The 27959-nt window shown below is 37.2% G+C and overlaps 1 protein-coding gene across 2 annotated transcripts; it reads right to left on the reverse strand.

The window, feature by feature from the left end:
* Positions 1–3011: 3011 nt before the first annotated feature.
* On the reverse strand, positions 3012–27783 carry LOC127443115 (protein FAM102B-like). 2 transcript variants are annotated; one of them, XR_007897597.1, is made up of 11 exons: positions 27539–27783; positions 25204–25324; positions 25057–25086; positions 24805–24921; positions 23317–23363; positions 19195–19295; positions 15474–15587; positions 14388–14583; positions 13999–14135; positions 9877–10224; positions 3012–9648 (listed from the first exon to the last, which is right to left on the reverse strand). XR_007897597.1 is itself a non-coding variant. In XM_051701634.1 (11 exons), the coding sequence occupies exons 1-11, from the start codon at positions 27682–27684 to the stop codon at positions 9606–9608; spliced, it is 1116 nt and encodes a 371-aa protein (XP_051557594.1). In that variant the 5' UTR covers positions 27685–27783; the 3' UTR covers positions 3012–9605. The 2 variants fall into 2 exon arrangements, 1 of the variants encoding a protein (XP_051557594.1); XM_051701634.1 differs by having other exon boundaries at positions 9877–9940.
* Between the last annotated feature and the right edge of the window lie 176 nt (positions 27784–27959).

Raw genomic sequence — 27959 nt, forward strand, 5'->3', positions numbered from 1 at the left:
GCACTCCTGCATCTCAGTGGGGGTGAAATAAAAGTTGTTAAGGTTTATAACGGGAATATGGCGACATACATCTTGGCGATTTTGAAGTGATGTTATATCTTACGAGAGCTGCAACAAAAAAGGTAATCCCAGAAGCGATCTCTCTCATTTTCTGAGTTTCTCTCTTTCGATCCCTCAAATACAAACTTACACACACATGCACAAATGCGTTAACTTATTACTCCAGTAAGTTCTCGAGTAAAACAGCGCAAGCCTCTTCTAGCATTGCTAGAACTAAGGCTTGAGCTGTATTAAAGTAAGACACTGAATCTGTGGCGGAAGAAAGTAGTTCCACTCACAAGAACATTTTAGGGACGAAAACCAGACAATGTCTTGAGATAAAACCCTGAACGGTGTCTTAAGGTGTGGTAATCGTGGTATAAGTAGAATAATTGACTCCGGCCCGTTGAATTGTTGAAAAACAATGCACACCCGAGGTGCAATGGTTCCTCTGCTGTCATGACCGAATTACCACCTCGGGTGTGTATTATTTTTCAACAATTCAATGGTCCGTCGTCAATTATTCCTTACTTTTTAAGTTAAGGAATTGTATTTAGTACAATGTTCAAAGGGAAACATTTGAACAGTTCACCAAAATAAGGATGCATTTTACAGAGGACTTGGCAACACGACCCTCCAGCAAGTGCATTACTGCAGTTGTCTTTCAGATTAAAATCAATCTAATAAAATTGAAAGAACACTTAATTGTTAGTGATCACACCATTTATTTTATGAATGCCACATGTGCAAATTGTCTTATTTTGTGTTGAATATTTATTAAACATCTATTGCGTAGTCATGGATACTTTCAGTTTTCTTGCCCATGAAGGGAGATGCTAAGGGATGACTTGTTTATAGTACCTCCATTTCATGTTTATATACATATTTATTATATAACTTATATTCGAACTTGATATAATAAATAATATAAATGTGAACTGAGCATAAAAGATCACCAGCTCAAAAATAATAAAATTCCACCTGTGTAAAAAGACAACATGGCAACATGGCAAATACAAGAAAAAATACAGATAATTCTAGCTACATAATTTAAATGGAATATTTGCTGTTTTCGAATGCATTTTTATAATGCAACATACTACATGCTGTATTTTAAATAGGCTTTAACTAGAGACTGATTTGACTATTGCCATTTAATTACATTATGCAATACTTGACAGAGTCATGTATAATTGCTGCATTGTTCGTTTCTATAAACTAATAATATAAAACAAATGTATGCATAGTTGCAAAGTGCAGACAAAAAGCATTATTCAAGTATGCAGGTATACTTTATGTCCTCTCTTCTCTCTATTACATTACTGAGATTAGAGATGAACTACATAAACATTAACGTACTGTAAATGTACAACCCCAATTCCGAAAAAGTTGGGACAGTATGAAAAATTCTAATAAAAACAAAAATGAGTAATTTGTAAATTATATTCACCCTTTGCTATATTGAAAGCGCTACAACTACACATTATATGATGTTTTACCTTGTGAATTTTATTGTTTTATTTGTTTTGTTTTTTGAAAATGTACAGTTATTTCAAATCAGATGATTGCAACACACTTCATAAAAGTTGGGACAGTCGAGTGTTTAACACTGTGAAATGTCACCATTTCTTCTAATAACACTTATTAAGCATTTAGGCACTGAAGACACAAGTTTGTTGAGTTTAGAAAGTGGAATTTTCCCCCATTCATCCATTATGTAGGTCTTAAGCTGCACAATTGTATGAGGTCTTCATTGCCGGATGGTGTGCTTTATAATGCGCCACACATTCTCAATTGGAGACATGTCAGTACTACAGCCGGACCAATCTAACTCCTGCACTCTCTGCTTACACAGCCATGCACTTGTAATCCAGGCAGTATGTGGTTTGAAGTTGTCCTACTGGAAAATGCAGGGACGTCCCTGGAAAAGACATGCTGGATGGCAGTATATGTTGCTCCAAAATTTGTACATATCTGTATGCATTCAAGGTGTTCTCACAGATGTGCATGTTACCCATGCCATGGGCGCTGACACACCCCTGGCCCATACAGAAACTGGCTTCTGGACCTGACGCTGATAACAGTATGGATAGTCCTTTTCCTTTTGGCCCGGATAACACTACGGCTGTGTTTTTCAAAAACTATTTGAAATGTGGACTCATTGGACCAAAAAACACAGTTCCATTGTTCTACTTTCCATCTAAGATGAGACTAAGCCCAGAGAAGTCAGAAGCGCTTCTGGACAGTGTTGATGTAGGGCTTCTGCTTTGCACAGTAAAGTCTTAACTTGCATCTCTGGATGCAGCGGTGAGTGCTGTTGACTAACAAAGGTTTACTAAAGTTATCCCAAAACCATGTTCATGATATCCATTACAGATAAATTTAATGGATTTATTTTATTTTTAAGTCAGTGATGTCTGAGGGATCAGAGGTCACACGCATTCAGAAGTTGTTTTTGTCTTGCCCTTTACGCACCGATATTGAATCGTTTATCTATATTGTGCACTGTAGAGGCTGAAATGCCCAAAATCCTTCCAATTTGTCTTTGGGGAACATTGTTCTCAAAGTGCTGAATTATTTGCTGAAGCATCTGTTGGCAAATTGACAACTCTTGAATGATCCTTGCTCTTGAAGGACTAGGCTGTTTCTGGAGGCTCCTTATATACTATGACACGATTGCCTCACCGGTTTAACATCTCCTGTTTCACATCACCTTGTTATTTCAACTTGTCAAATTGTTATTAGTCTTAAATTACCCGTCTGAACTTTTCTGGAGTGTGTTTCAATCTTGTGATTTGACATTACTGTACATTTTCAAAAAAAAAAAAAAAAAATGAAATTCACAAGGTAAAACATCATATAATGTGTAGTTGTAGAGCTTTCAATATAGCAAAGGGTGAATATAATTTACAAATCACTCCTTTTTGTTTTTATTAACATTTTTCATACTGTTCCATCTTTTTTGGAATTGGGGTTGTAACCCATTGTTCTTGTTTTCCTCATACACACCATTCTACACACAACTATAAGTTTTATAATATACAACATGAAACCCAATAAATTGCACATTTTTTTTTACCCTCCATTAAAATATATATTCTTTAAAATAAATCTTGACATTATTAAACTAGTATAAAATGTCCCACATTTTATCTGTCATAGTGACTGTTTTCAGTTCCACCTTAGTGGTTTCAGGCATTAGGTCCCATTTTTTTCAACTACTGTGAGAACTACAACCATCTATTTTTAGCCATAGAGTACCAATCCAAGCATTTCCGGTAATTTGAGATAGTAGAGCAGCTGTCTGTCATCAGAACCAGCTAACAGAGCCATCTAAACCTGAACTTCTCAGGTTTGGCCACTAGGGAGAGCACTGATTTCCCAAGAGCCCACGATTTATTTATTATTATTGTATTTTTTTATTTTTATTATTATTGCAAAAAGTAGAACGAAAATGCCAGGGGTATACATGCATTAACATTCAAAAACATATTGTAAAAGTATATAAACATTCTAAAAATCACAGAGAGAAAAGGTTTTTAGGGCTTTAGAGTTGCTGGAGGTAGCAAGAGTAACCAAATAGGATTTTAAATCCTTACAAAAAATAGCAAAAGAGGGCACAACACATTGAAATTTACATTTGTGTGTTAAAAAATAAAAAATAAAATAAAAATAAAAAATAAAAAACTTATCTTTTAAACCTACATCAAAATTATGACAGCCAAATAAGACATCTTTGTATGATACAGGAAAAACTCTCTAACAGACATACCCGTATAAAGATACAAAAGTCTTTCCAAAAAGTTGCTGTATGTGTGCACTCCCAGAAAAGATGAAAGGCAGACTCCTCTTCAGCAACACAGAAAGCACACAGGGAGTAAATTTCCAGAAATATTTTTTTTTTTAATAAAGCTTAACAGGGTAAAACCAGTGTAGGAATTTATAGGACACATCCTTGACATTATTGGTGATCAAATATTTATGTGACAAGGTCCACACTTTCTTCCATGGGGCGTCAGCAAAATAGTTGCTCCAATAAGACACAATGGATGGGACAGAAACTATCACATTCTGAAAGAGCTGCCTAATTCTCCTGTTTCGAGCGGAAGGATTGGTTAAGAAGCAAATTTTCCCTGTTATGGTTTCAAAAGGATGTATTACAGTCAGCAATGGAGACTGAGATCTAACTGAATCTTTTAACAACAATGTGGCCCCATTAGGGATGGCATCCATTACAACAGCAAATTCTTGTGGAGTAACAAGTATGGTATACTTCTTCAAGAATTCTGAGTATTAAAGCGACTGGCCATCATTATTTATTAATTGAGAAACCAAAATTATGTTATTTTTGAAACAATCTGGGAGAAACAAAGACTTATTTTTATAAAGAATGTCCTGGTTATTCCAAATAAAATAACAGTGCGGGCTGAAATTATGCTTATAAATTAGGTGCCAGGCCAGAAGTGTTTGCTTATGAAAATTTCACAATTTAAGGGGCAATTTAGAAATACTGTAATTACACATCAATAAAAAAGGAAGACCACCTACTTTAGAAAATATGTAATTGGGAAAGGTGTTGGTCAAGAATTGCTTCAGGCAGTTTATCTTAAAAGTATTGTTCAAGGAGGCAAAATCAATATAATTTAGACCACCACAGTCATGATGATTTATCACAACAGATTTTTTTTTAACATAATGCCTCTTATGTTTCCATAAAAATTCAAAAAGCATTCTGTCAATGTCTGTACATACAGATTTATCAACTGCAGAGAAAGAGCAGGGTAAGTCATTCTCGAAATAACCTCAGCTTTAGCAAGGACAGTCCTTCCTCTTAACGTTAAATCTCTCTGTAACCAGGAATTAAATTTCCTTTTTGCCTTTCCAACCACTGGGTCAAAGTTCATTCTACATCTGGCACTATCATCCTTATATATAACTATGCCTAAATATGTCACCTGTGTCTTTACTGGGATACCATACATAGAGGGAGAAGGGCCGGTTTTAATAGCTAACAACTCACATTTATCAAGATTTAAAGTTAGGCCAGAAGCTTTGGAAAATGTTTTGATATAGTCGATAGCAATAGGGAACTGTGAATCATCTTTCAAAAACAAAGTCGTATCATCTGCTAACTGGCTTATAATAATATGTTTGTCAGCAATAACAATACCTTGCAAATGACTACTCAAAATAGAAGATGTGAGGAGTTGGGCAGTTAAAAGAAACAAGTAAGGAGACACAGGGCATAACAACCTGATTTACTGTTGATAGAACAGTTTCCATTTTTGTAAAGAGATCTAATAAATTAACAGGAGTCACCAAAACCAAGCTTAGCAAGGGACTATAGAATAAACTCATGTTCGAGAGAGTCAAAGGCTTTGTGAAAATCTAGAAACAAAATAAAACTTTCATAATTAATCAGTTCGGCATAGTCTAATAAATCTAAGACAAGACGTGTATTGTTAGCTATATGTCTTTTTCGGATAAACCTGATTGGGTCTCATCTATAACAGAACCCAGGACAAGCTTAAGTCTTTTGGCTAAAATCAAGGCTAACACCTTATAATCATTGTTGAGAAGACATATGGGACACCAATTATCTATCAATAAGATATCTTTCCTAGGTTTAGGTATCAAGGTATGTAGCCCCTGTGTTAAACTAGGAGGGAGAGTTTCCGATTGGACACTTTCCAAAAACATCTCAAGCAAGAAAGGTGTCAGTTCTTTAACAAAGTTCTTATAGAACTCAGCTGTCAGGCCATCCGTTCCAGAGGACTTGTTGTTCTTAAGACCTACAATAGCCTCAGTCACTTCAGCAATAGTTATAACACTATCGCATGCAAGCTGTTCGTCCCTAGAAATTGTTTTAACCTTCTTTAAAAACTGAAAGAAAAGAGAGGCTGAATCCTTACAATAATTAGATTTGTAAAGTTTAGAATAAATGTTAGCACAAAATGAGCCAATTTCCTTGGGGGTTATTTGTCAATCTATCATTAATTTTCAATGAGTCAATAGTCAGATTCCTAGCATTATGATTTTCCATTCTAAAAAAATTAGCAGAGCTTTGTTCTCCATGCTCCAGTAATTTCCTCCTAGAACAAATAAAGGAGTTCAGCTCTGTACTCATAAATATAATCTAATTTAACTTGCAGGTCTGTCATTTCTGTTAGGTCAGCTTCCGATAAGCAATCCTGGGCTTTGTTATGGAGAGTCATAATCTTGGTTATGACAGATTCCTCTTCATACCTTCTCTGTTTTGCTAAATTACATCTGAAATTTCTAACACATTTTCCTACTTCAAATTTAAGAATCTCCCAATTTACACCAATTTTTTTTGTCAGTTGAAGCTTTAACCCAATAGTATTGAATCAAAAAGGAAATTCTCTTTTTTGATTCTTCATACTTAAGTAGAGAAGAATTAAGCTTCCAGTAACAAGCTCTAGCATCTGTACCTAAACGGTCTGTGGATAGAGGAGTATGAAGAAGAATGGCATGATGGTCAGTTAATGGGGACTGAAGAATACTAACTGAAATATTGTGACCTTTAAGTGAGAGGGGTACAAGCCAGTAATCTATCTAAGAATATCTTGACCATATGTATGACTTGGCATTTGGAAACTTCTCCCTCCAGAAATCAATTAAATCAAATTTGTCCATGAACATTTTCAATTTAGAATTAGGAGAAGCAGACTGCTTAGGGGATAGTCTGTCAAGACTATTATCAGGAACTGTGTTAAAATCCCCACCAATACAATTGAATGCATCTGGGTGCATATTAAGCCATAACAGAATATTTTCTCCTATCTCTTCAAACAGCCGGTCATTTTCCTGAGAAGTATTGTAACCATAAATATTTATCATCACAAAAAAATTATTAAGTCTAAGTACTAATAAAAGAAAGTGCCCCTTAGGATCACTGTAATTATATAAAACTGCCCCAGTAAATCAGTTTTTCATTATCATTACACCAGCAGAATGCTCTGACCTATGAGCCATCCAAATATCATCTCCCCATTGATGTTTCCAAAATGTAGTGTCATTACCAATGGAGTGAGACTCCTGAAAAAACAAAAATCAGTTTTACATGATTTTGCATACAAAAACAATGCTTTACGCTTAACATTATTTTGTAACCCCCTGGCATTGAGAGAAACAATGGAAACAAACATTCAAAAGAACACAACAAAAATAACAAAGAACAAAATGACAAAATTAGCAGAACCCTCAGTAAATAAAAGTGCACCGATAGCTGGCTAGCAAAATCAGATAAATCTGCAGCATAAGAACAGTAAAAGTAAGATTGAGCTTACAACCACCAGTCATACCAATCAACCATGTTACGGTGAGTTGATTTCAGTTCCATCAATGAATGCATGGCCTCCCACGAAGTGAGCCCTTTTTCCCTCCTTTCGAGCCTTTTCGACTGTCGGGCAGAGCAACTAACTCCTTTCCCGATCAGACGCAAAAAGATCCTCAGTCAAACGAAGTTGATTGGCAAGCAGAAACTCTGATGTCCTCGCTGCTTTCCATACGCCATCTTTCATCACCCGCGAAGAAAACTGAATAATGATGGGTCGAGGTCGTGAACTATTTGGGAGCCTCCTCCCAATGCAGTGAACTGTGTCGATTTTGTCTGCTAGAATGTGTCCTCCGCCCGGGAACGTGGCTTCACAGATACGGATGGATTCTGCTCTTATATCCTCACCTTCCCTTTCAGTTACACCTTGTAAACGTAGATTCCAGCGACGGGACTATCTTTCCAAATCCACGAGACGTTGTTCGCAGAATCCCATCTTCCTCTCTTCAGTGTTCAGTCTCGATTCAAAGTGATTAACTTTGCCTTTAAAGTCGTTTAATTCTGCACACACAAAGTCCACTGTTTTCTTCAGACCTTCAATTTCCAAAGCATTATCACTCTCCATTTTCTCTATGGCATCAGAGCGGGTGTTAATAAGCTGAGACAGCCTGGAGATCACAGAAGAGTTATCATCTGTCTTGTCCTTTTTAGGTGGAGGCTTAGCTGGGCTATCTGGAGGCAGTGTTGGGTCCCCGGCCGGGCTCCCTCAGAAGATGCGTAGGTGTGGAAATCCATCTTTTCAGATAGATGCAAAACTCCCGACACATCTTTCCTTTTATCAGCGGACGACTTCGTATTTAGAGTCTTAAGGTATGATGTGAGGTAGTTGTAAACAAAATTGTACTTAAGTAGCTTTAAGAAAGAATATTTTGCCGCTAAAGTACATTTGCCAGCAGATCTCAGCAAAAGTTAAGCTAGCAGGACGCCATCTTGGACTCCTCCCCCGAGAGCCCACGAATACGTCTACTTGCACTGATCCTCTTGACGTACTTCAACGTTGAAACAGTGCGGCCCGCTAGTTTCCGGTTAAATATGTTTACATGCACCCTTGTTGCCTAGTTCCTGAAACGGTACTTAAAATGAGTGTTTGACAGAGGATTTTAAAGTACGGATCTTTTCAGAGAGAGAAGAAATATTCAGAACAGTACCGTGTACAGTTTCAAAATTCAGTGGAAGAACAGTTTTCAGAGCTTTAATTCAGCCCAAACCAATCTGAGAAAGCAATGGCTGGTATATACTCCAACCAAGCGCATTTCACCGTTTCTCCTCACATGGAGGTCTATGGCAGACATTTAACCACAGATCAGCTTGAAACGCAAATTACAAAAGGTTAAAGGAGACGAAGGGTGTCGGCACCACTGGCGCTCATTGAATTAAACAACTATGTGGTTCAGTCACTGCCATATTTAATGTGTGAGGAAGGAGAAAGACGTGGTGAACGCATGCATCAACATATTTTTATTAAATGTTTTAATCTTTATTTTGTGTCACTGTTTCACTGATAATTACTGTATATCGATAAATTTTGAAATGCAAATGCATAAGTAAGAGCTGCTAAAGATAATGAGTTATAACGTTTGAAATAGATTAATGTTGTGTGGTTAAATATATTTTAATGCAGTTATTTATTTAATTTGATAATACAACTGCTTCATTCTGTTCTGTTCGAGTGATTTTTAAAACATGGTCAGAGTAAGATAACAGCTAATGTATTTATAAATAAATACATCTGGGACATTTATCCAAAGAAAAGCATTTGCAATCATATGGTGGAATTTATCGTTGAATCTCAACTGGTATGAAATATCATTAATGAATGAAACGGATGTTAATGAGATGGCCAGACAGCTGCAGGTTATATATGTTTGATTTATTATTCAGGAGCTGAGTTTAGCTACATTTGGAAAGGAAAAAATATATTTAGAGCCAAATTTCAGCGAATTACAAAATTGAGACGTCATGTTAGCGCCATAAATATGATTTATTGATTTTATCAACTGACAGCCCTAAAAAAAAAGAAATAATCTGCCTTCCCTTAATAAATCTCTGCCTGTAGGCGCGCTGAACATTGTAACCGGAAACACCTGAGCTGCACTACTTAGAACACGGAAGCAGTGTGCAAGTAGTCCATTGCTGCTTGTGATCGAAGAGAACTGCTGTCCTCATGTTTGACAGGATGTTACATCATCTTCCCCCACAAACATTCAGTCTAGCGTTTAATAACCACCTGTTCAAAAGCCCCAGCACCAACCCTGAATGATGGAAAGAGAGAGCGAGAGGGCAAAGGTATATTACAGAATTACATTACCACATTTTGATTACATTTTCAGATCTCTTGTAATATAATAACTATTTCTCAAATAGTCTACTGTTAAAAATGCCACAGTGACCTTGTATTACACAAGGGGAGCATGGACAGAGAATGCCAGTTGGCATGGTGACCTTGCAAATGGGATGTTACATAATGGTACAGTACTCACCTAGTGTGCTGAGTGCCCAATGCAATGCTTCCACCTGGTCCAACAAACAGCCGCAGACCCTCCTCTACAACACACACACACACACACACACACACACACACACAAACTTGTTTTTATATCATTGTGGGGACTCTCCATATACTTCCATGCATTTTTTGGATTTTATACAGATCTAATGATAATTTCTATCCCCTAACCCTACCCTTAAACCTAACCCTCACAGAAACCTTTTTGCATTTTTTAATAAAAAAACAAAAAACAAATTGTTTAGTATGTTTAATAAGCCATTTCCCTCATGGGAAACGCTGGCTAGGACCCACAAGGTAGGTAATCTCAGGTTTTACTATCCTTGTGGGGAAATATGGTCCCCACAATGTAGCACAAACATGTACGTACACACAAACACACACACACACACACACACACACACACACACACACACACACACACACACACACACACACAATTTTAGACTTTAATAAGTCAGTGCAAAAGATTAAAAAATGATAAATTAAGCTAGAACAACAGATCATTCATTAATAAATCTAAGAGTATTGATTTTACAGGGGATGTATTTTGAGAACAATTCACTCCGTTTTTGTCACGTCAGTGGTGCTTGCTAAGGCAAGCATTGCCATTACTATTGCTAAAATTTTAATTAAATGTCCTGAGTATTAAACTTCGGCACATAACTCATCCCGCACTGTTTTTGCTTTGGACATGAATTATACCTCAAATTGTGTGGCTTGTTAAGGAGAGATGTGCAATTACTTTTCTAAGCAATCAGACTTTTCACATGGCGGACGATAAAACAAGTGAAAAAAAAATCCATATTCATGACCAGAATATATCAGCGCAACCATCCGTAGCATAACACCCAAGCGACCATATTGCAACGTGCTAAAAACACCACTAACAATTGCGTAGCAATGCCCTTGCAATGACCCAAAACACCCTAACACTGTGGCGGCAAGATGATGTAAAAATCTAGTTTACAGAAAGATGCTGATCTAATAAACAAGGTGGTCATCCACATGTATTATGACCAAAACTTCCTCCATACGTGCCATAGAGCTCTGGTTCCTGTCAGAAAGTAAGTTTAGCATTAAGTTTTCTTGGTAAAAATGGACCCACTTTATATTAGGTGTCTTTGACTACTATGCACTTAAGCATTTAATACAATGCACTTATTATGTACATTCGTGTAGCTGCATTGTATTTACATTTAAAGTACCTGCAATCAATTACATCTGTAGTTACACTTTTAACCTTACCCCTAAACCTAACCCTATCCCAACCCTTACCCTAACCTTACTCATAAAACCTACCAATACCTCAGCCTCAGTAGCAGCACATGTGAATCTTGTAAGAATTTTGCAGAACAACATGTGCTTACACAATAAATACATCATATTGTATGTGTTTTAATGTTAGTATATAGTAGTCAAAGACACCTGATATAAAGTGTGACCGTAAAAGTTGGAAATTGCAAGAAGTGGAAGTGGAAATGGCAAGTTCTGAATGTTGCTGTCTCTGTTTGTTAGAGACGGTGGTAACCATAACAAACATTCTGTTTTTACAAAACCACAATGTGGTCCATGTTAATGTTCAACTGCGTCTCTGCAGTAACACACGTCAGAATTTTGGTTGCATATCCTGTGGATGTTGATGAGTGTGGACAATTTCTGAATGTCTGTACATTCTGCATTCAAGAGTGGTTGAACATGGCTGTATGTTACCCATGCCATGGGCACTGACACACCCCTGGCCCATACAGACAGTGGCTTTTGGACCTGACACTAAAAACAGCTTGGATGGTCCTTATCCTCTTTGGCTCGGATAACATGACAGCTGTGTTTTTTAAAAACTTTTTGAAATGTGGACTCTTCTGACCAAAAAACAAAGTTCCACTGTTCTACTTTCCATCTAAGATGAGACCGAGCCCAGAGAATTTGGCAGCGCTTCTGGACAGTGTTGATGTAGGGCTTCTGCTTTGCACAGTAAAGACTTAACTTGCATCTGTGGATACAGCGGAGAATGGTGTTGACTAATAAAGGTTTACTAAAGTTGTCCCAAGCCCATGTTCATGATAACCATTACAGATGAATGACGTTTTTTTAAGACAGTGATGTCTGAGGGATCAGAGATCACACGCATTCAGAAATGGTTTTCGTCTTGCCCTTTACACACCAAGAGTTTACCAGATTTCTTGAATCGTTTATCTATATTGTGCACTGTAGAGGGTGAAATGCCCAAAATCCTTACAATTTGTCTTTGGGGAACATTGTTCTCAAAGTGCTAGATTATTTGCTGAAGCATCTGTTGACAAATTGACAACTCTTGAATGATCCTTGCTCTTGAAGGACTCGGCTGTTTCTGGAGGCTCCTTATATACTATGACACGACTGCCTCACCTGTTTAACATCTCCTGTTTCACATCGCCTTGTTATTTCAACTCGTCAAATTGTTATTAGTCTTAAATTGCCCCTGTCCCTCTCTTTTTTGGAGCGTGTTGCAATCATCTGATTTGAAATTACTGTACATTTTCAAAAAAACAATAAAATTCACAAGGTAAATCATTATATTATTTGTAGCTGTGGTGCTTTCAATATAGCAAAGGGTGAATATAATTTACAAATCACTCCACATAAAAATCACTTTTTATTAGCATTTTTCATACTGTCCCAACTTTTTCGGAATTGGGGTTGTTTTATTGTAATTATTCTTCCCCTCTTGAAGTTTATGGCGGCCCATAGATCTGTACAAAGGAAAGTTATGAAATTTGGCACACTGACAGAGGAAAGTCTAAACATGTACCACAGCAAATCTGGGGTCTCTATCTTTTAAGCCATGTTCACATTGTCAGCAACTCACAGCCACAAAGGAACAGGAGACTATTCATTTTTAATGAGCGCTAATAACTTTTGATTAATTTGGTCTATAGGCCTTATTCACGGTAGCGCCATCTTTTATTTTTAATGGGAATAAAAGCGAGGCTCTGAGGGATAGAATTACCATCTCTTCAGTGGTACACACATTATACAGCTGTAAAAAGCTCCTAGATCACATCTGATTTTCCACAACTCATGTTGTCATGAGTTTTTTGTCTACTGAATGTTCTTGGAAAGATGTTTTTCAATGTTTTGTCCGCAGAATGATCCAAAAACCCTTTAAACTGCAGAACAGCCCATTGAAGAGACTGTACTTCTATCCCTCACAGCCTTGTTGTCATTCCCATCAAAAATCAAAAATGGCACTGCTGTGAATAAGGTTTTTCCAGATTTCTTGAGTAATGCAGAGAACGATGACACCAATTTTGGCATGGCCAGCCATACTTCCTGTCCGCTGTTTTGAATTTTATTGAAAACCTACTTTTTCTAACTCCTCCTTCAGCATTCATCAGATTTTCCCTACATTTCTGTCAGATCATCTTCAGATCATGCTGGCAAAAAGTAATGTAAATTAATTGCTGCTTGCAGCTATATCTTAATAACATGTTTGTGTGTATCCTCCCTGCCACAGTCACATTGGTTATTATTTAAAAGGACATATTATTATTTAATTTAGTAGAATTATATCTTTCCCCTGTTTTATTTAAAGTTTATTGCATCAAAACAGTTAAATTAAAACAGAAATGTAGCTTTTCATGTCCATTTCCCAGCCTTTTAGTAACCCTCAGAATCAAACCTGCAGTTTATGGCACAGTACCTTTACAACTGTAAAATATAAATGACCTCTTTTATGATTGGCTAATCTGTTTGCATGGAAATGAGTAACAACGCTATTGCTAAGTTGCTGAATATGAAATAGGCATTGAAATTTACATTTTGGACAAATTTTTGCAGCCTTGTTTCAATAAATGGTCTGATTGGACTGGGGAGGATGTTTTTAGTTGTGAAGGAAACTATCTAGTACATCAAAATCTTTATTTTGTTTTATTTCAAATGAAAAGGGAAAATTCTGTTTTCCAAGATATGGCCCATTAAACAGGATTATAGCATCTGAACATGCAGCACAGTAAATACTGCAAGCATTAATTTACTTTGTATATTTCAGTGAAGGAGGTCTAATAAAGGTTATTGTTGTAGTTGAGTGTTTAGAGTTTGTGAATGAGAATATTACCTTCATTACTAGAGTCCAGTATGCTGTGGCTGAAGTCTTGGCCTTGCAGGATTTTCTCAATGATATCATCGGCATCCACTCTAGTAGCATCCACTCTCTTTAGCTGAGACTCAACTGAGTCCTGCTTTACAGGGTATCTGAAATACAAAGTCATTCTTCGATGACAAAGACATCACTGACAGATGCATTCTCATAAGTCAAAATGATAGTTCACCCAAAATTAAAATTGTCATCATTTACTCACCCTCCTGACAGAAAGTCATACAGGTTTGGAATGTGGATGAACACGAGGGTGGGTTAAATAATGACAGAATTTTCTTTTTTGGGTGAACTATCTCTTTAATTCTCTCTAGAAACACAATTCGCAAGAGGGGCTAAGACACATTTACCTGTTGGCTGAGCTGCCACTGTGTGATGGTGTAATTAAGTGTTGGGGTACAGGTGTACAGGCTGGTGGGCGGCACTCTCCTTCCTCACTGGGCTCTGGTAAGCTGCCAATCCCTGTGGAGGCACTGCCTACAGATAAATTCCTCCTATGAGAAAGCTCTGTCAGGCTAGAAGAGTGGGAGCGACCTGTGCTGTAGCCTAAAAGAAGGCCCAGATGGAACAATATTAGTGATCAATCAAATCTCCAAAATAAGCACATTTCAATGCACAGTCTTACACCAATTGTGCTTAGTAAGCCGTCAACGTGTAACGTCATGTAAAAACCTTCAATTTTTTTCAACTCTTCAACTCTTTATCAGGGTAAGGTCATAAACTGCTCAAGCATAAACAGATCGACACATGTTGATTTTTGCCCATTACCCCAGTTTTGCTTTGTAAACTCCTTTACCAGTGTTCTTACCGGATTATCTAATGTAAACAAGTGTTGTGCGTGTGCCTGTTCATGTTTTGATGTCAAAAGCAGAGAATATCCTATGATTTCAAATCTCATGTAAACATGATTTCTTGCATTGTGGGATCCACCTTTCAGATGGTTGGTTGACAAAATAGTTTTTGGTGTTTTAGCATCACCTTTCCAGATTATAATTTACATTTAACAGATGCATGACACAAAAGAATCGTATACGTACTGTATATTTGATTGGTCAGCAATTTTTGTCGCCGGGGGGGAAAAATATAGATTTGTTGTCAGAGAAATTTTGTTCCTGGAATGAATAGATCGGTAGAATTGCATTTTTCTGATTTAAAGGGATAGTTCACCCAAAAATAAAAATTCTGTCATCAGTTACTCTCATTTTGTTCCAAACCCTTATTACTTTCTTTCTCCTGTGAAACATAACAGCAGATGTTCGCAAGAATGTTAGAAAAAACAAATTCATACTACTTTGGAACATCATGAGGGTGAATAAATGATGGCAGACTTTTCTTTTTTGGATGAACTATTCCTTTAAAGTTTTGTTTGCAGTAAAAATTCATAGACAACATTCACTCCTGGTGCGAACAGGCCTTCAGGCTGGAAATTAACAAACCTGAGAGCTTGGACTGCTGGCTGGCATAGCTTGAGGTTCTTGAGTGGCCACAATTTCCCAGTTCATTCGGAACAGAAGCAGAACCTAGATTGGTGACACTTTTTCCTGGGTTTTCTGGAATATAAAGATCAGAGGATTACTAGAGTCATTGTGTTTATAGTCTGAATGAGTGGTGAGTGTTCACTACACATGCAGGAGCAATAGCTCAACAAAACATGTAAGATTCTTAGAGATCTTTCACCCAAAAATGAAAATTCTTTTTTCATTTACTCATTTACATTTCACTTTCTTTATGTAGAGCCCTACTAAATCTATTAGTAGTCTATTCATTGTTCTTTCATAACTTTAAAGGCTTTAATCTTTACAATTTTATGTAAACTGGGTATACAAAATTATTTTTCAACAATGCGTAACACTGTCTAAAAGGGTTAAAAAAAAAAAAAAAGGTGTTTGTTGTTGTTTATTTTTGGTTTGTAATTTTATATTTGTCATTTTATGTTTAAAAGTTTAAAATTGATGTGGAAGTGGTAGAAATAATAGGAAGGTGTATTTTAGGAGATACCTTTAAATTGTTTAGAAATGAAGTGTTTATAATCTGACCCCTAGAGTTCAAGGGGCGGGGTCACGAGAGAAAAAGAGGAGATTTTTCTAGAGAGTTCGGGAGTGCAAGAAGCAAGAGAAAAGAGTACACACATGTAGTGTCTAAAGACTGAGAAAAAGAAAAGGATTATGATTTGAAAGTAGAAACATTGAACAGCTTAAAGACTGTTGATGGGAGGAACTGAGTGTCGACAAGACGCTGAGCTCAAAAATTATAGTTTATATTCAACAGTTGCGTGAACCTAAAGTGTGTGCGTGCGCAATGCTCCAAGAGAGTGTCGCAGTTTATCTTGTTTTTTTTGTTTCATCTGTGAAAGTATTCGGAAGAGAGACAATACCCGTGTTTTATTTTATATTAAAGTGTTAAGAAATGGTTGAAGTGTTTGGAGCTCAAGGGATGACTGAGTGAATGCGGAGCGATTTATTAGGAGAGACTGACATGCTTTCGTGGCCTGTGCTGATCGGGCCTATCTACAAGATGGAGGATTTGCCTGGACATGTCATCCGATTCATCTTTGGAAGAGATGGTTTGTGATGGATGCATGGACGACTGGATCTGCTGATCATTTCATTGGTGCATCTTCAAATCTGGTACTGTGTTGTTTTTGGAATCGCTTTCTTGTGGGATCTTGTGAGTACTCCTAACTGTTCGCTAACACATTAATTTGTGCTCTTACCTTGCGCGCCTACAAGAGACGTAAATCCCAGCTGGGTAATTTTCTTTTTTTTATTTGTTTGGGAATGTAATTTCATTTTTTTGAGTATAATGTGAATCTGAATGTTTCATATTTAGTGTGAAATTTGTATTCCATGTGATCACTCATTTGAATTTATTTATTTTTTAAAGTTCTTTTGTTTCATATGTGTTGATTTCAATTAACAGTGTTATTAGTTGCTTCAGTTTCAAAGGGAAATAAGAAAAAAAAAGTCAAAAGAATAAATAGTGTTTTCGTATTTTAATCTCCTGTGATCTTTCTGCAGAGAAAGGGGGAGGTTAAAGGGGACATCTGAGTAAATTTCGTTGAGATTGGGGTTTACACGATGTAATGTGGGCACAGTGGTTCATCTACAAAGTTATTTCCAAATTTAACATTAGATATTAAACAGTAAAAATCTGAAGGTCCTGGGTTGTATTTAATTATTAGACATTACTTGGTTAATAAATACTCTTTATGACTAAAGTAAATTTAGATGTGCCTCTCACCCGTAGTTTTTTTAGTTTGAATTTCCCCTAGACATACTTGTATTTTGAGCCAGTGCATTGGTGAGAGGGCTACATTTATATTGAAAAAATGCAATGAAAGTTAATGGTGACTGAGACTAACATTCTGCCAAACATCTCCTTTTGTGTTCCACGGAAGAAAAGAAAGCCCATTGAGTTTATAACAACATGAGGGCGAGTAAATTATGACAGAATTGTAATTTTTTAGTGAACTATCCCTTTTATAGGTGCAGTCAGTAACTTTTGGACTGACACTGACACCTAGCGGCTTGGATGCAGTATAATTTAAAATCAATAGTTTTCAGTTTCAGATTCCATTGTAGAAATGTAGTATTCACAATCAGCCATGATTACTTTAATCAATGAATGAAAGTGTCAAATGACAGGATGGTTACTGAGATTAGTATTCGGCTGGTCATGTGATTCTAAAATGGCAGCCACCATGTGCGGACCATCTCAATGTAGAATAAAACAGCTTGTATAAGTGTACTGATATGACTGGAGTCTTCATTTTAATGTGAGTGATCATGATTTCCTATATACACTGATCAGCCACAACATTAAAACCACTGACAGATGAAATGAATAACATTTATTATTGTTACAATGGCACTTGTCAAGGGGTAGGATATATTAGGCAGCAAATGAACAGTCAGTTCTTGAATTTCATGTGTGTGAAGCAGGAAAAATGGGCAAGCGTAAGGATCTGAGCGACTTTGACAAGGGCCAAATTCTGACGGCTAGACGACTGGTTCAGAGCATCTCCAAAAAGGCAGGTCTTGTGGGGTGTTCCCGGTATGCAGTGGTTAGTACCTACCAAAAGTGGTCCAAGGAAGGACAACCAGTGAACCGGCAACAGGGTCACGTGTGCCCAAGGCTCACTGATGCACGTGGGGAGGGAAGGCCAGCCCGTCTGGTCCGATCCCATAGGAGAGTTACTGTAGCACAAATTACTGAAAAATGTAATGCTGGCCATGATAGAAAGGTGTCAGAACACACAGTGCATCACAGCTTGTTGCGTATGGGGCTGTGTGGCCGCAGACCGGTCAGAGTGCCCATGCTGACCCCTGTCCACTGCCGAAAGCGCCTACAGTGGGCACGTGAGTGTCAGAACTGGTCCATGGAGCAATAGAAGAAGGTGGCCTGGTCTGATGAATCATGTTTTCTTTCAGATCATGTGGATGGCCAAGTGCGTGTGCGTCGTTAACCTGGGGAAGAGATGGCAGCAGGATGCACCATGGGAAGAAGGCAGGTTCGGCGGAGGTAGTGTGATGCCCTGGACAATGTTCTGCTGGGAATCCTTGGGTCCTGGCATTCATGTGGTTGTTACTTTGACACATACCATCTACCTAAAGATTGTTGCAGACCACGTACATCCCTTCATGGCAACAGTATTCCCTGATGGCAGTGGCCTCTTTCAGTAGGACAATGCAGGAGTGGTTTGAGGAACATGACAAAGAGTTCAAGGTGTTGACTAGGCCTCCAAATTCCCCAGATCTATGGGATGTGCTGGACTAACAAGTCCGATCCATGGAGGCCCAACTTCACAACTTACAGGATTTAAAGGATCTGATGCTAATGTATTGGTGCCATTTACCACAGGACACCTTCAGAGGTCTTGTGGAGTGCCTTGTTGGGTCAGATCTGTTTTGGTGGCACGAGGGGGACCTACACGATATTAGGCAGTTGGTTTTAATGTTGTGGCTGATCAGTGTATATTGTAAAATTACAATTCATGTCTTTAGGAGTTAAAGTTTTTAATGAGGAAAAAATTACTGAGTGCACCTTTAGGCAGGCTACCATGGTAATACGAGCTGAATTTTAGGATGGTTAACTAGTCTTTATGAGATATAAAGTGTATTGGTGGTGGTCTTGTGTGTGGGTTTGGATTGGCGATACCTGTACAAATTTGAGTTGTTTTCTGTGTTTCTCCTCTTCTGTCTTCATGAAGACACTCTGCATCTACTGGAAAGCCAATGGTCACTGCAGTGGATGGAGGCCTGAAAGAGTAAAAAAAAACATTTGCACACATTTATGTTTTTCACAAAAAAAAAAAAAAAAAAAAAGGGGATGAACATAGAAATGCATTTGCTATAATGTTATTTATGGTCTCGGTTAGAAACGTTTTATAAATCCCAGTGTTGTTTAATTATGTGAAAAGCTTAATGACTACACCAGAGGAAATTTAGCTGTCGAATACTAATAATAACAGTTAATCTACACAGGGATATTAATCCATAAAGCACTGATTTGGTGTTTCCTGGCTTTAGTACCTCTAAAACCAAAACTGACAGCGAAGTCTGACACTACGCAGGGCTAAAAGCATTTCAGGCAGAGTACAAGCACACACGTACACACCAGCAACACCACTTTAGGTCTCTCACAAATGCACACTCACAGGGAAATACCACCAAACACTCTGAATGTTACAAATCTCACTGGGGGATGATTCATGCACTTGTGACGACAGAACTGTAAACACACTCACACACACACCTCTTTGTGGAGCCCTTGTTATTCATATCAGTTGCTAATCCACAGTCAGAACACTGAGCGTGTTGTTTCATGGGAGATTTTGTGCCAGCTCGCTTACATAATTACATGAAACACACTTTTTTTTTATTGTGGGTGCTATATGACAGATCTTACTCCCAATTACATCTGAAACCACACCAACTACAACAGCTTCAAGAATCTATTTAAACGCAATAAAAAATTAGGCATACTAGAAACTTGAAGATCAAGTTTCTAAATTAAAAAATGCTTTTTGATTGGAACAAAATGAGATATACTGTATATGGGGCCCCTGGGGTGACAAAAGGGGAATTCGATTTTTGATACAGTTTTGCATTCCCTTGCAATAGTTTCGTGTTTTTTTGCAATCAGTATGGCATTCCCTCACAATACATTTTGCGGTCTCTATCAATAGTTTTGCGTCCCTCTCAATAATTTTGGTTTGCCTCATAAAAGCTTTATCCATCCATTCTGAAAATTAAATAAGGGAGAATGTACAGTCAGCCAGTTGTTATCACAAAATAAACCTGACAAGGTGATCAGGACCCCGAAGCGGTTCTGTTGTGTTTATTTTGTAAATAATGACGTCTGACTGCTCAATATCCAGCTTACTACAGTGCCAAAAAAATACATTGATTTTATTAGCTTGCTTGTAGAGATCACACAGTGAACTCGCAATACCCATATGTTCGGCCTGATATGTCTTAATTCCTGGCTGTGTGGTTGTTACTCAGAAATATCAGACCACTAAATGGTGCCATTGACCAATCAGAATAAAGTATTTCAGAGACCCGTGTAATAACTATGGGTTTACAACAGTAACCATAGTTCAACTATGTAATTTGTAGTAGTAACCACAAAATGTACCATGGTTTTACTACAGCTGCCATATTTTAACCCTGATATTTGTAATAAACCTATAGTAATAATGCAATAAATAATAATATAAAAAAAAGGTATTAGAAATCCTAATCATTCTGTCAAAAAAAAAAAAAAAAAAAAACTAGGGCTGAACGCTTAATCGAAATAAAATCTAAATTGCTATATGACGAAATAACGATATGTATACACTTCTGAACACCGGCTCTGGCATGAAAAGTAGCTATGTAAACTAAAGCCTCTAAAACAACTAGCCTCAATTTTAGTGACTTGTCCACTTATGTTCAACTGTGAAAAATCTGGGTGTTTTATTTGATAGTGTGCTTAAATTTGACAAACAGATTAATTCTGTTGTCAAATCTATTTTTTTTTTTTTCACTTACGTGTTTTGGCTAAAGTTGAGTCTTTTCTTTATTTCAAGAACTTTGAAAGGGTGATCCATGCCTTTATTTCATTTATTTCAAAAGACTTGACTACTGTAATTCTCTCTATATAGGAATTAACCAATCATCTTTTTCTCAGCTCCAAATGGTTCAGAATGCTGCTGCCAGGCTCTTGACTGGTGTACAAAACTTTAATACATTGCACCTAATTTCTCTGCACTGGTTGTCGATTCGTTATAGAATTGAATTTAAATGATTACTCTTTATTTTTATATCCCTAAATTAATTAGCACCATCTTAACTCTCTGACCTATTGTCTGAACACCATCCAGTGAGATCTCTTAGGTTTTCCAACCAGAGACTTTTAACTGTACCAAAGTCTAGACTGAAATTGAGAGGTGACCGTGCATTTGCTGTAGCAGCACCCAAGCTCTGGAATAGCCTACCTATTTTTATTAGAACTGCCTTAACAGTACATAACTTTAAATCAAAGTTAAAAACTCATCTCTTTTCTTTAGCTAATAATCAACCCTGATATACTGTGATGTTTAATGTATTTTGTATTTTTGTATTTTACCTTGTTTTTGAATAGCTATTTTTATAGAGTATACCATTTATATTTTTCTACTGTAATTGTTGTATAGCACATTGGTCAGCTGTTGTTGTTTTCAATTGTGCTCTATAAATAAACTGACATTGACACTGACATTAAAGCCTGTTGGCTATTTAAAAAAAAGGCATGAGCCAACCAATGTTTCAGTAGTAAATATGTCAACAGGCCAAAGAAAACTGCACTCATCAAGGCACTTCAGGGGGACTTTAACTTATTAACTTATTATTGGGTTTCAAAAAATAATGATGAAAGTGGGTTGAGACCCTAACACAAAGTGGACAAAAACAGTGAACAGGTACAATGTAAAGATGTGAATCTGTACTCTTTCTTCTGTGGAACACAAAAGATGATATTAGGAAGAATGTTTTCACTGCTCTTTTCACAATGAATATGAATGGGTATGGGTGCTGTCAAGCTCCAAAAATGACAACAAGCACCATAAAAGTATCAGAAGAGAAGTCCATTCGACTTGTGTGCAATATTCCAAATCTGCTTTACCACCAAATAAACCCTTAACTGATTTTCAGAGGTTTCAGGCTACAGACACTGAAAAAACACTGCGTGACTGACTAAGAGACACCAGGAAGTGGTTGAATCAGACTTCCTGTGTTCATGCGGTCCCAGACATTGGTATCAGACAAAAAGCATTTTATGACAGAAAAACACTACCACAAACACACACTGGCACACGCGCAGAGATGGAAATAAATACAAAAACATCACAGCATTTGCCTCTGCTGTTGGGACACCGTTTCAATAAGGTCATTCTGCTTAGACCTGTTTAGACTAGTCTTGATTTCCATTCTACAAGCTGGTGTATGCTGGTCTAGCTGGTGGATCAGTAAAGCCATGCTGTTCACCACCAAAACTTAGCTGCTGAGACTGGTTGACCAGCAGGGTATTTCTGGTGAAGCAGGTTGACTAAGGAATTCTTGCTGGTTAACTCTTAAATGCATACCTCGGGTCTTTATTGACCCAGGACCTTTTTTGACCACACCTCTTCCTCAACCAGTTCCTCAACCTTTCTCTTCTGAATAGTGTAGGCAAAATTGCAATACCTGCTTGATAACCAAAAGTGTATAAGATCATTAAAGACCCGAGATATGTAATATTGTCGCAGTTTTTGCACTTCCATAAATCATATTTTTTTGTGTGTTTCATATGACAGGATAAGCTATATATTTTTTTGTTTATTACAAGACAAATGAGTACTATATTCATTCAAGTGACTACTATATCACATTGATTTTATGTGTGACAAAGGTGTACACATACATACGTGTAGTATGTGGAAGTAATGAATCTTGTTCTATTATTTTGCAATTGTCTTGAAAATGTTTTGAAAATGTGACACTATGTGGGCATTTTGTAGATCAATTTGTGGAAAGATATATGTGCTTGGTCACTGAAGACCCAAGTATGTAATAATGTTTGGTGAAACACCCATGCATTTAAGAGTTAAACTAGTTAAGATGCCTAGTGGGGATGCCAACACATAGGTATACAAAACATAACATATGCTGGTGATCAACTGGTCAAATTCTACATGTTACAGATAGCTTTTTTATTTAAAATGCAAAGAATTTCATCCTTTCTCACAACACAATGGCTTAAAAATAAGGGCCGACTTACGTTTTAAAGCAGGGATCACCCGACATTAGCTGCATACTGATAATCAACTGGAGAGAGAGAGCGAGATTAGGTGAGTAGTTACATAGACATGTAGCTCGGTCTAAATTTGCTTTTCCATTCACAGTGCACATTCATTAGTACTCATAAAAACATCTAAGACAATTGGTGATTTGCGTGGTAATGTTTTGGTTTTGTAATGTTTTAAAATTTGATTGGATGAGCCACATTTAAAACTGAATCCAAACAACAGAATCAAGTTAATATATATGTACCAAGTAGCACCAACTGCCTACAATTAGACTAATGAACTATAATACGTGCCAAAAGAAATTGTTTATTGGCATTATTTTTTATCAATAAATGTAATTACTTGTTGAACATTGATGTCTTTTATCACATTGCTGTTGCTGTGTTTTATAAAGCCACAAGGCCTTCACCAAACCATATGACTTTCTTCCATGTGACACAGAAGGAGATGTTAAACAGGAAGACATTCACCATTCACTCTTTTTTAACGTTTTTATCAAACCGCTTTACAGCCATATGTATGTGGAATTTTGGGCACTCTTTGAACAGCTCCAAGAGCAGGTGGAGGGGTACAGAATGGTGGAATTCTGTGGGAGCTGTGAACAACTTCAGGCATAGGTGTTGGATTGGAAAACATTTTTCTACACAGGCTGGAGCATGCTATATATAACCAATATGAAGCTGAACATGAAGTAGCACGGCCCTCACACACCCCCTAACAACTGCATTTAAATAAAATAAATAAAACAAAAGGACACAATATAGAGGGCATGTGATCTCAAGACAAAGGGCACAATGTCCTGATGTTTGTGTGTGTGAGTTGGAAGTCTCATTATAAAGTTGGTCCAGCTATATAAACAGTATGTGTATGTGCTACATGATCACACAAGATATCGACATGTTGCTTCCGATTGTTTATGTACCCTGAAATTGAACCCATTCTGACCAATAACTCATAAGCGCCACCCCCCGTAGGACATTTTTGCATCAATGCAAATGTGTTTACGTTTCCCTCTAGTACTACTGCATTGTGCGAGCAACCTGTGAAACACAGTTTCTGGTCCCATGGAGACCAGGAAGTAATCGCGTTCTTATAAACAAAGGTGAGCGCAATTAAGAAGTGCATTTTCGCTCTAAAATTAAATTTTTACTCCACTGATGGTTAGGTTTAAGGTTGGGGTTTTGGTTAGAGCCTATGGTTTGATAAAATATGCATTTCTGTTAACTGTATTACATCATTTACTAAACTAAACCTAAAAATAACTTGCTTTTGGCACAACTCTGTGGACATTCCTCTCGGAAACTACATGGAGCTCACTCATTCCCATACCTTCATCAAAATTCCAGCTTCAACCAATGGGAGCAGTGGTTCAAATTTCGTTAAACACAGACCGATTTCACCAGCAAAACTTTTGTCCAACTGTCACCGAATTCAGTGACAAGTCTGGTATGTGAATGTACCTTAAGTATAGAGTTATCCTGACGTGTGTTCTTTGTGTTGTATCCCTCCAGTAGACAGTGCCGTGTTGTGCTTCCTGATCCGGCAAACTCAGCCAGGTTTAAATCAGCAAAGCCTAGCTGTATGACACACACACACACACACACACACACACACACACACAGTAGTCAGTGCCAGTTCCAGTGATCTGATCAGAATTAATCAGAATTAAGCCAGTTCTACACAGTCATTATGTACTAGTAGAGAGGGCTTACCTTTGCAAATGTTTTCCCACCTTTTAGCTCCTTGATAAAAGAACAAACTGAAATTTAATCAAAACCTTACACAACCCAACTAAATTTGTGCAAAAACCTACTGATCCATTGAGGCAAATTTTCAAATCAAAACATGTTAAACCATACCTTTCTTACAGATACCCGGAAAACACAAGGGTCCAGTATGCCTGTCGCTGCATTAGCACTCATCTTGCATAAGAAAGATAATCTTTTTCTCCATTTAACACAGTTAGCCAGAACCGGCTCTCTGCAGGAGAAACCAGGAGAGTGAGAGACAAAGAGAGTGAGATTATGGATGGATGGATGGATGGATGGATGGATGGATGGGTGGTGTTATATCAGGACCACTAACCTGTAACTAAATACATTCATAAAGGGAGATTTGAACAGGAAGGCACATTATGATTGAAACACTCTACATACTGTAATGAATATTTCTGAATAATGCTTCCTTTAATGGGGGGTTCTCACTGACTGTTCTTGTGTGTGTGTGCACTGTACTCATTCGAAAAGCTCTTCCATTTTCTGTCAGTACACATTTAATCTGTCGCACAGTGCAATACCAAATCCAAAGGCATTCAAGAATACCTCTGTCTGCAGTGTTCAGATTTGGGAGGGTTACTTTTGAAATGTATTCCACTACAGATTACAGAATACATGCTGTAAAATGTAATTTGTAACATATTTCGTTAGATTACTCAAGGTCAGTAACGTATTCTAAACAGTTTGGATTATACATTCTCTGAAAAACCTAAATATCTTATGCAGTGTTGTTTCTAAAACAAGATAAATCAAATTGATCTTGTTTTAAGGATTTTTAGATATTTTTACAGGAAAACAATACAAAAGTTCTCAAGAATACGATTTTTGCCCTAATATCAAAAGTCTTACTAGAAAAAAAGAAATTATGATCTAACTGAATTTTCTTGATAAAAAAATACGATCGTGCCTGGTAACATGTGCATGTAAAATGGCTAGAAATAGCATTTTAGCTTAGCGTAAAGCTGACAATTTACACAAGCTTTATTTCCATTTCTTGTGCTCCAAACTTACTTCAAACGTACTTCTCTGTCTGCTCGTATGAATGTAACACATCATAAGAAAGTGTTTCACCGCTGTTCAAATGCACTTTGGATCGCATCATTTATATGTATAAATGTTTTCCATCTGAAAGGACTAAATATTAAATGAAACAAATGAAAATAAAACGCAAAGTAATCTCTTCAGTAATCAAAATACTTTTTGAATGTAACTGTATTCTAATTACTAATGATTTAAACTGTAACTGCAGTGGAATACAGTTATATATATTTTGTATTTTAAATACATAATCCTGTTACATGTATTGCGTTATCCCCAACCCTGGCAGTGTTTAATGTGGAACAGAGAAACGGCTGGCATTCGAACGGTTTGGAATGTCTACTGTGGCAGGTCCCTGCCTTACCTATCAAGGAGGAAGCGGGAACCGGGTGAACAATTCACGTAGACTTTAATAACACAAATGTTTCATGTAGACATAACATAAAAGTGCTTTTCAGCACACAAAACACTGACGCACACACACAGCGGTTGCGTGCGTCTCTCTCTCTCCCTCTCTGGTGTCTCCGGCTCCTCCTTATCTAACTCTCCCGCTGACTGGGGCAACTCAGCACCAGGCGTGCATCCTCACGGCCCGGCCACGCCCTCCTCCTCGTCACATACCCCCAACGCCTGATTCAGGCCAGGGAACCAACCGGCCTGACCTACTCAACTTGCTTTTGTTTTGTTTTTGTTTTGTTTTTTGCTTTTAATGCTTTTGTTTAACCATTAAATTTCCAGCCGATTCTGAACCTGACAAGCACTCATGACTCAATAGTTTTACAGTTTTACAGTAAAATAGCATTACAAAACAACCCCGAGCTGACAAGGCATATCATTTAGAATACACAGAACATATATAGCATGTATACAGTATATTTATACTGTATATTACATTAGAACGTGGATGACTGTCTGGGTCTTTTAAAAAATGCTTTATACTAACAGAATGAATATTCAGAAGAAAGTGGTGAACATTTTGGGGACACAATTTGAATAGTAAATAAAGCTTATCAATTGCCTCCTTTAAATCTTAAATTCTTTACAATATTTCCTCTTTGTGTGAGTGACCATAATTTGGCCCATGAAAGAACAACTTTTACTTTTAGTTTCATACAGAAAGCAGACAAGAGACAAATGCCCAGGACTTAAAAACAGGTTTAAGAGTGTGCCCATTAAAAGTGTTAATTAACCTATAGAAATAATAATATTAAAACTTATTTTCTCAATAACTTTTATCTTAAAACCTTTATTTGGAGAATTAACAATCACCTATAAATAAAATAACATAAAACTAATAGTTAAGGTAATGAATAGTTTAATAGTTTCATTTATAAAGTGCTTTATGACCAAGTTAAAACTTAATAAAGTGTGTTTTTCTCACCTCGATGACTCCTCCGAAAAGCCCCCGTCCGTGAGTCGGACCTTGCAGAACAAAACTCCATTCACAAAAGGAACAGATGACAGCTCCTCCAACTCCGCGTCTACTTTAAACTTAAACCTCTTCTTCTTCATCAAGGTGAAAGTCATTGACCGAATATGTGAAGCTAGACTGACCCACTAGACAGCTATACCACACGACTATGAGTTACAGAGAGGAGAAACACACAGGTTTTGACGCGCCTCCAGTGTTAAATGAAATGCGGAGAACAGAGACGCGGTGTTTTTGAACGCTGCTATGAAATGCGTCAACTGGCGACACATTAGAGTAAAAGTCCCAAATACAACAACTACTACTACTACTACTACTACTACTACTACTACTACAACTATTAGGCTACCTCTGCAAATAATAATAATAATAA

Source organism: Myxocyprinus asiaticus, chromosome 6 (genome assembly GCF_019703515.2).
Source record: "Myxocyprinus asiaticus isolate MX2 ecotype Aquarium Trade chromosome 6, UBuf_Myxa_2, whole genome shotgun sequence".
NCBI lineage: Eukaryota > Metazoa > Chordata > Actinopteri > Cypriniformes > Catostomidae > Myxocyprinus > Myxocyprinus asiaticus.

What these genes read in the sequence shown, in the direction of transcription:
- LOC127443115 (XM_051701634.1), bottom strand. Translation starts at nt 27,684, where the DNA reads ATGACTTTCACCTTGATGAAGAAGAAGAGGTTTAAGTTTAAAGTAGAC. An exon ending in GTGGGAAAACATTTGCAAAG is followed by an intron (nt 24,922 to 25,056) that starts GTAAGCCCTCTC and finishes TGTGTCATACAG; the next exon opens with CTAGGCTTTGCTGATTTAAA. An exon ending in AGTGGCAGCTCAGCCAACAG is followed by an intron (nt 14,136 to 14,387) that starts GTAAATGTGTCT and finishes TTTGTATTTCAG; the next exon opens with ATACCCTGTAAAGCAGGACT.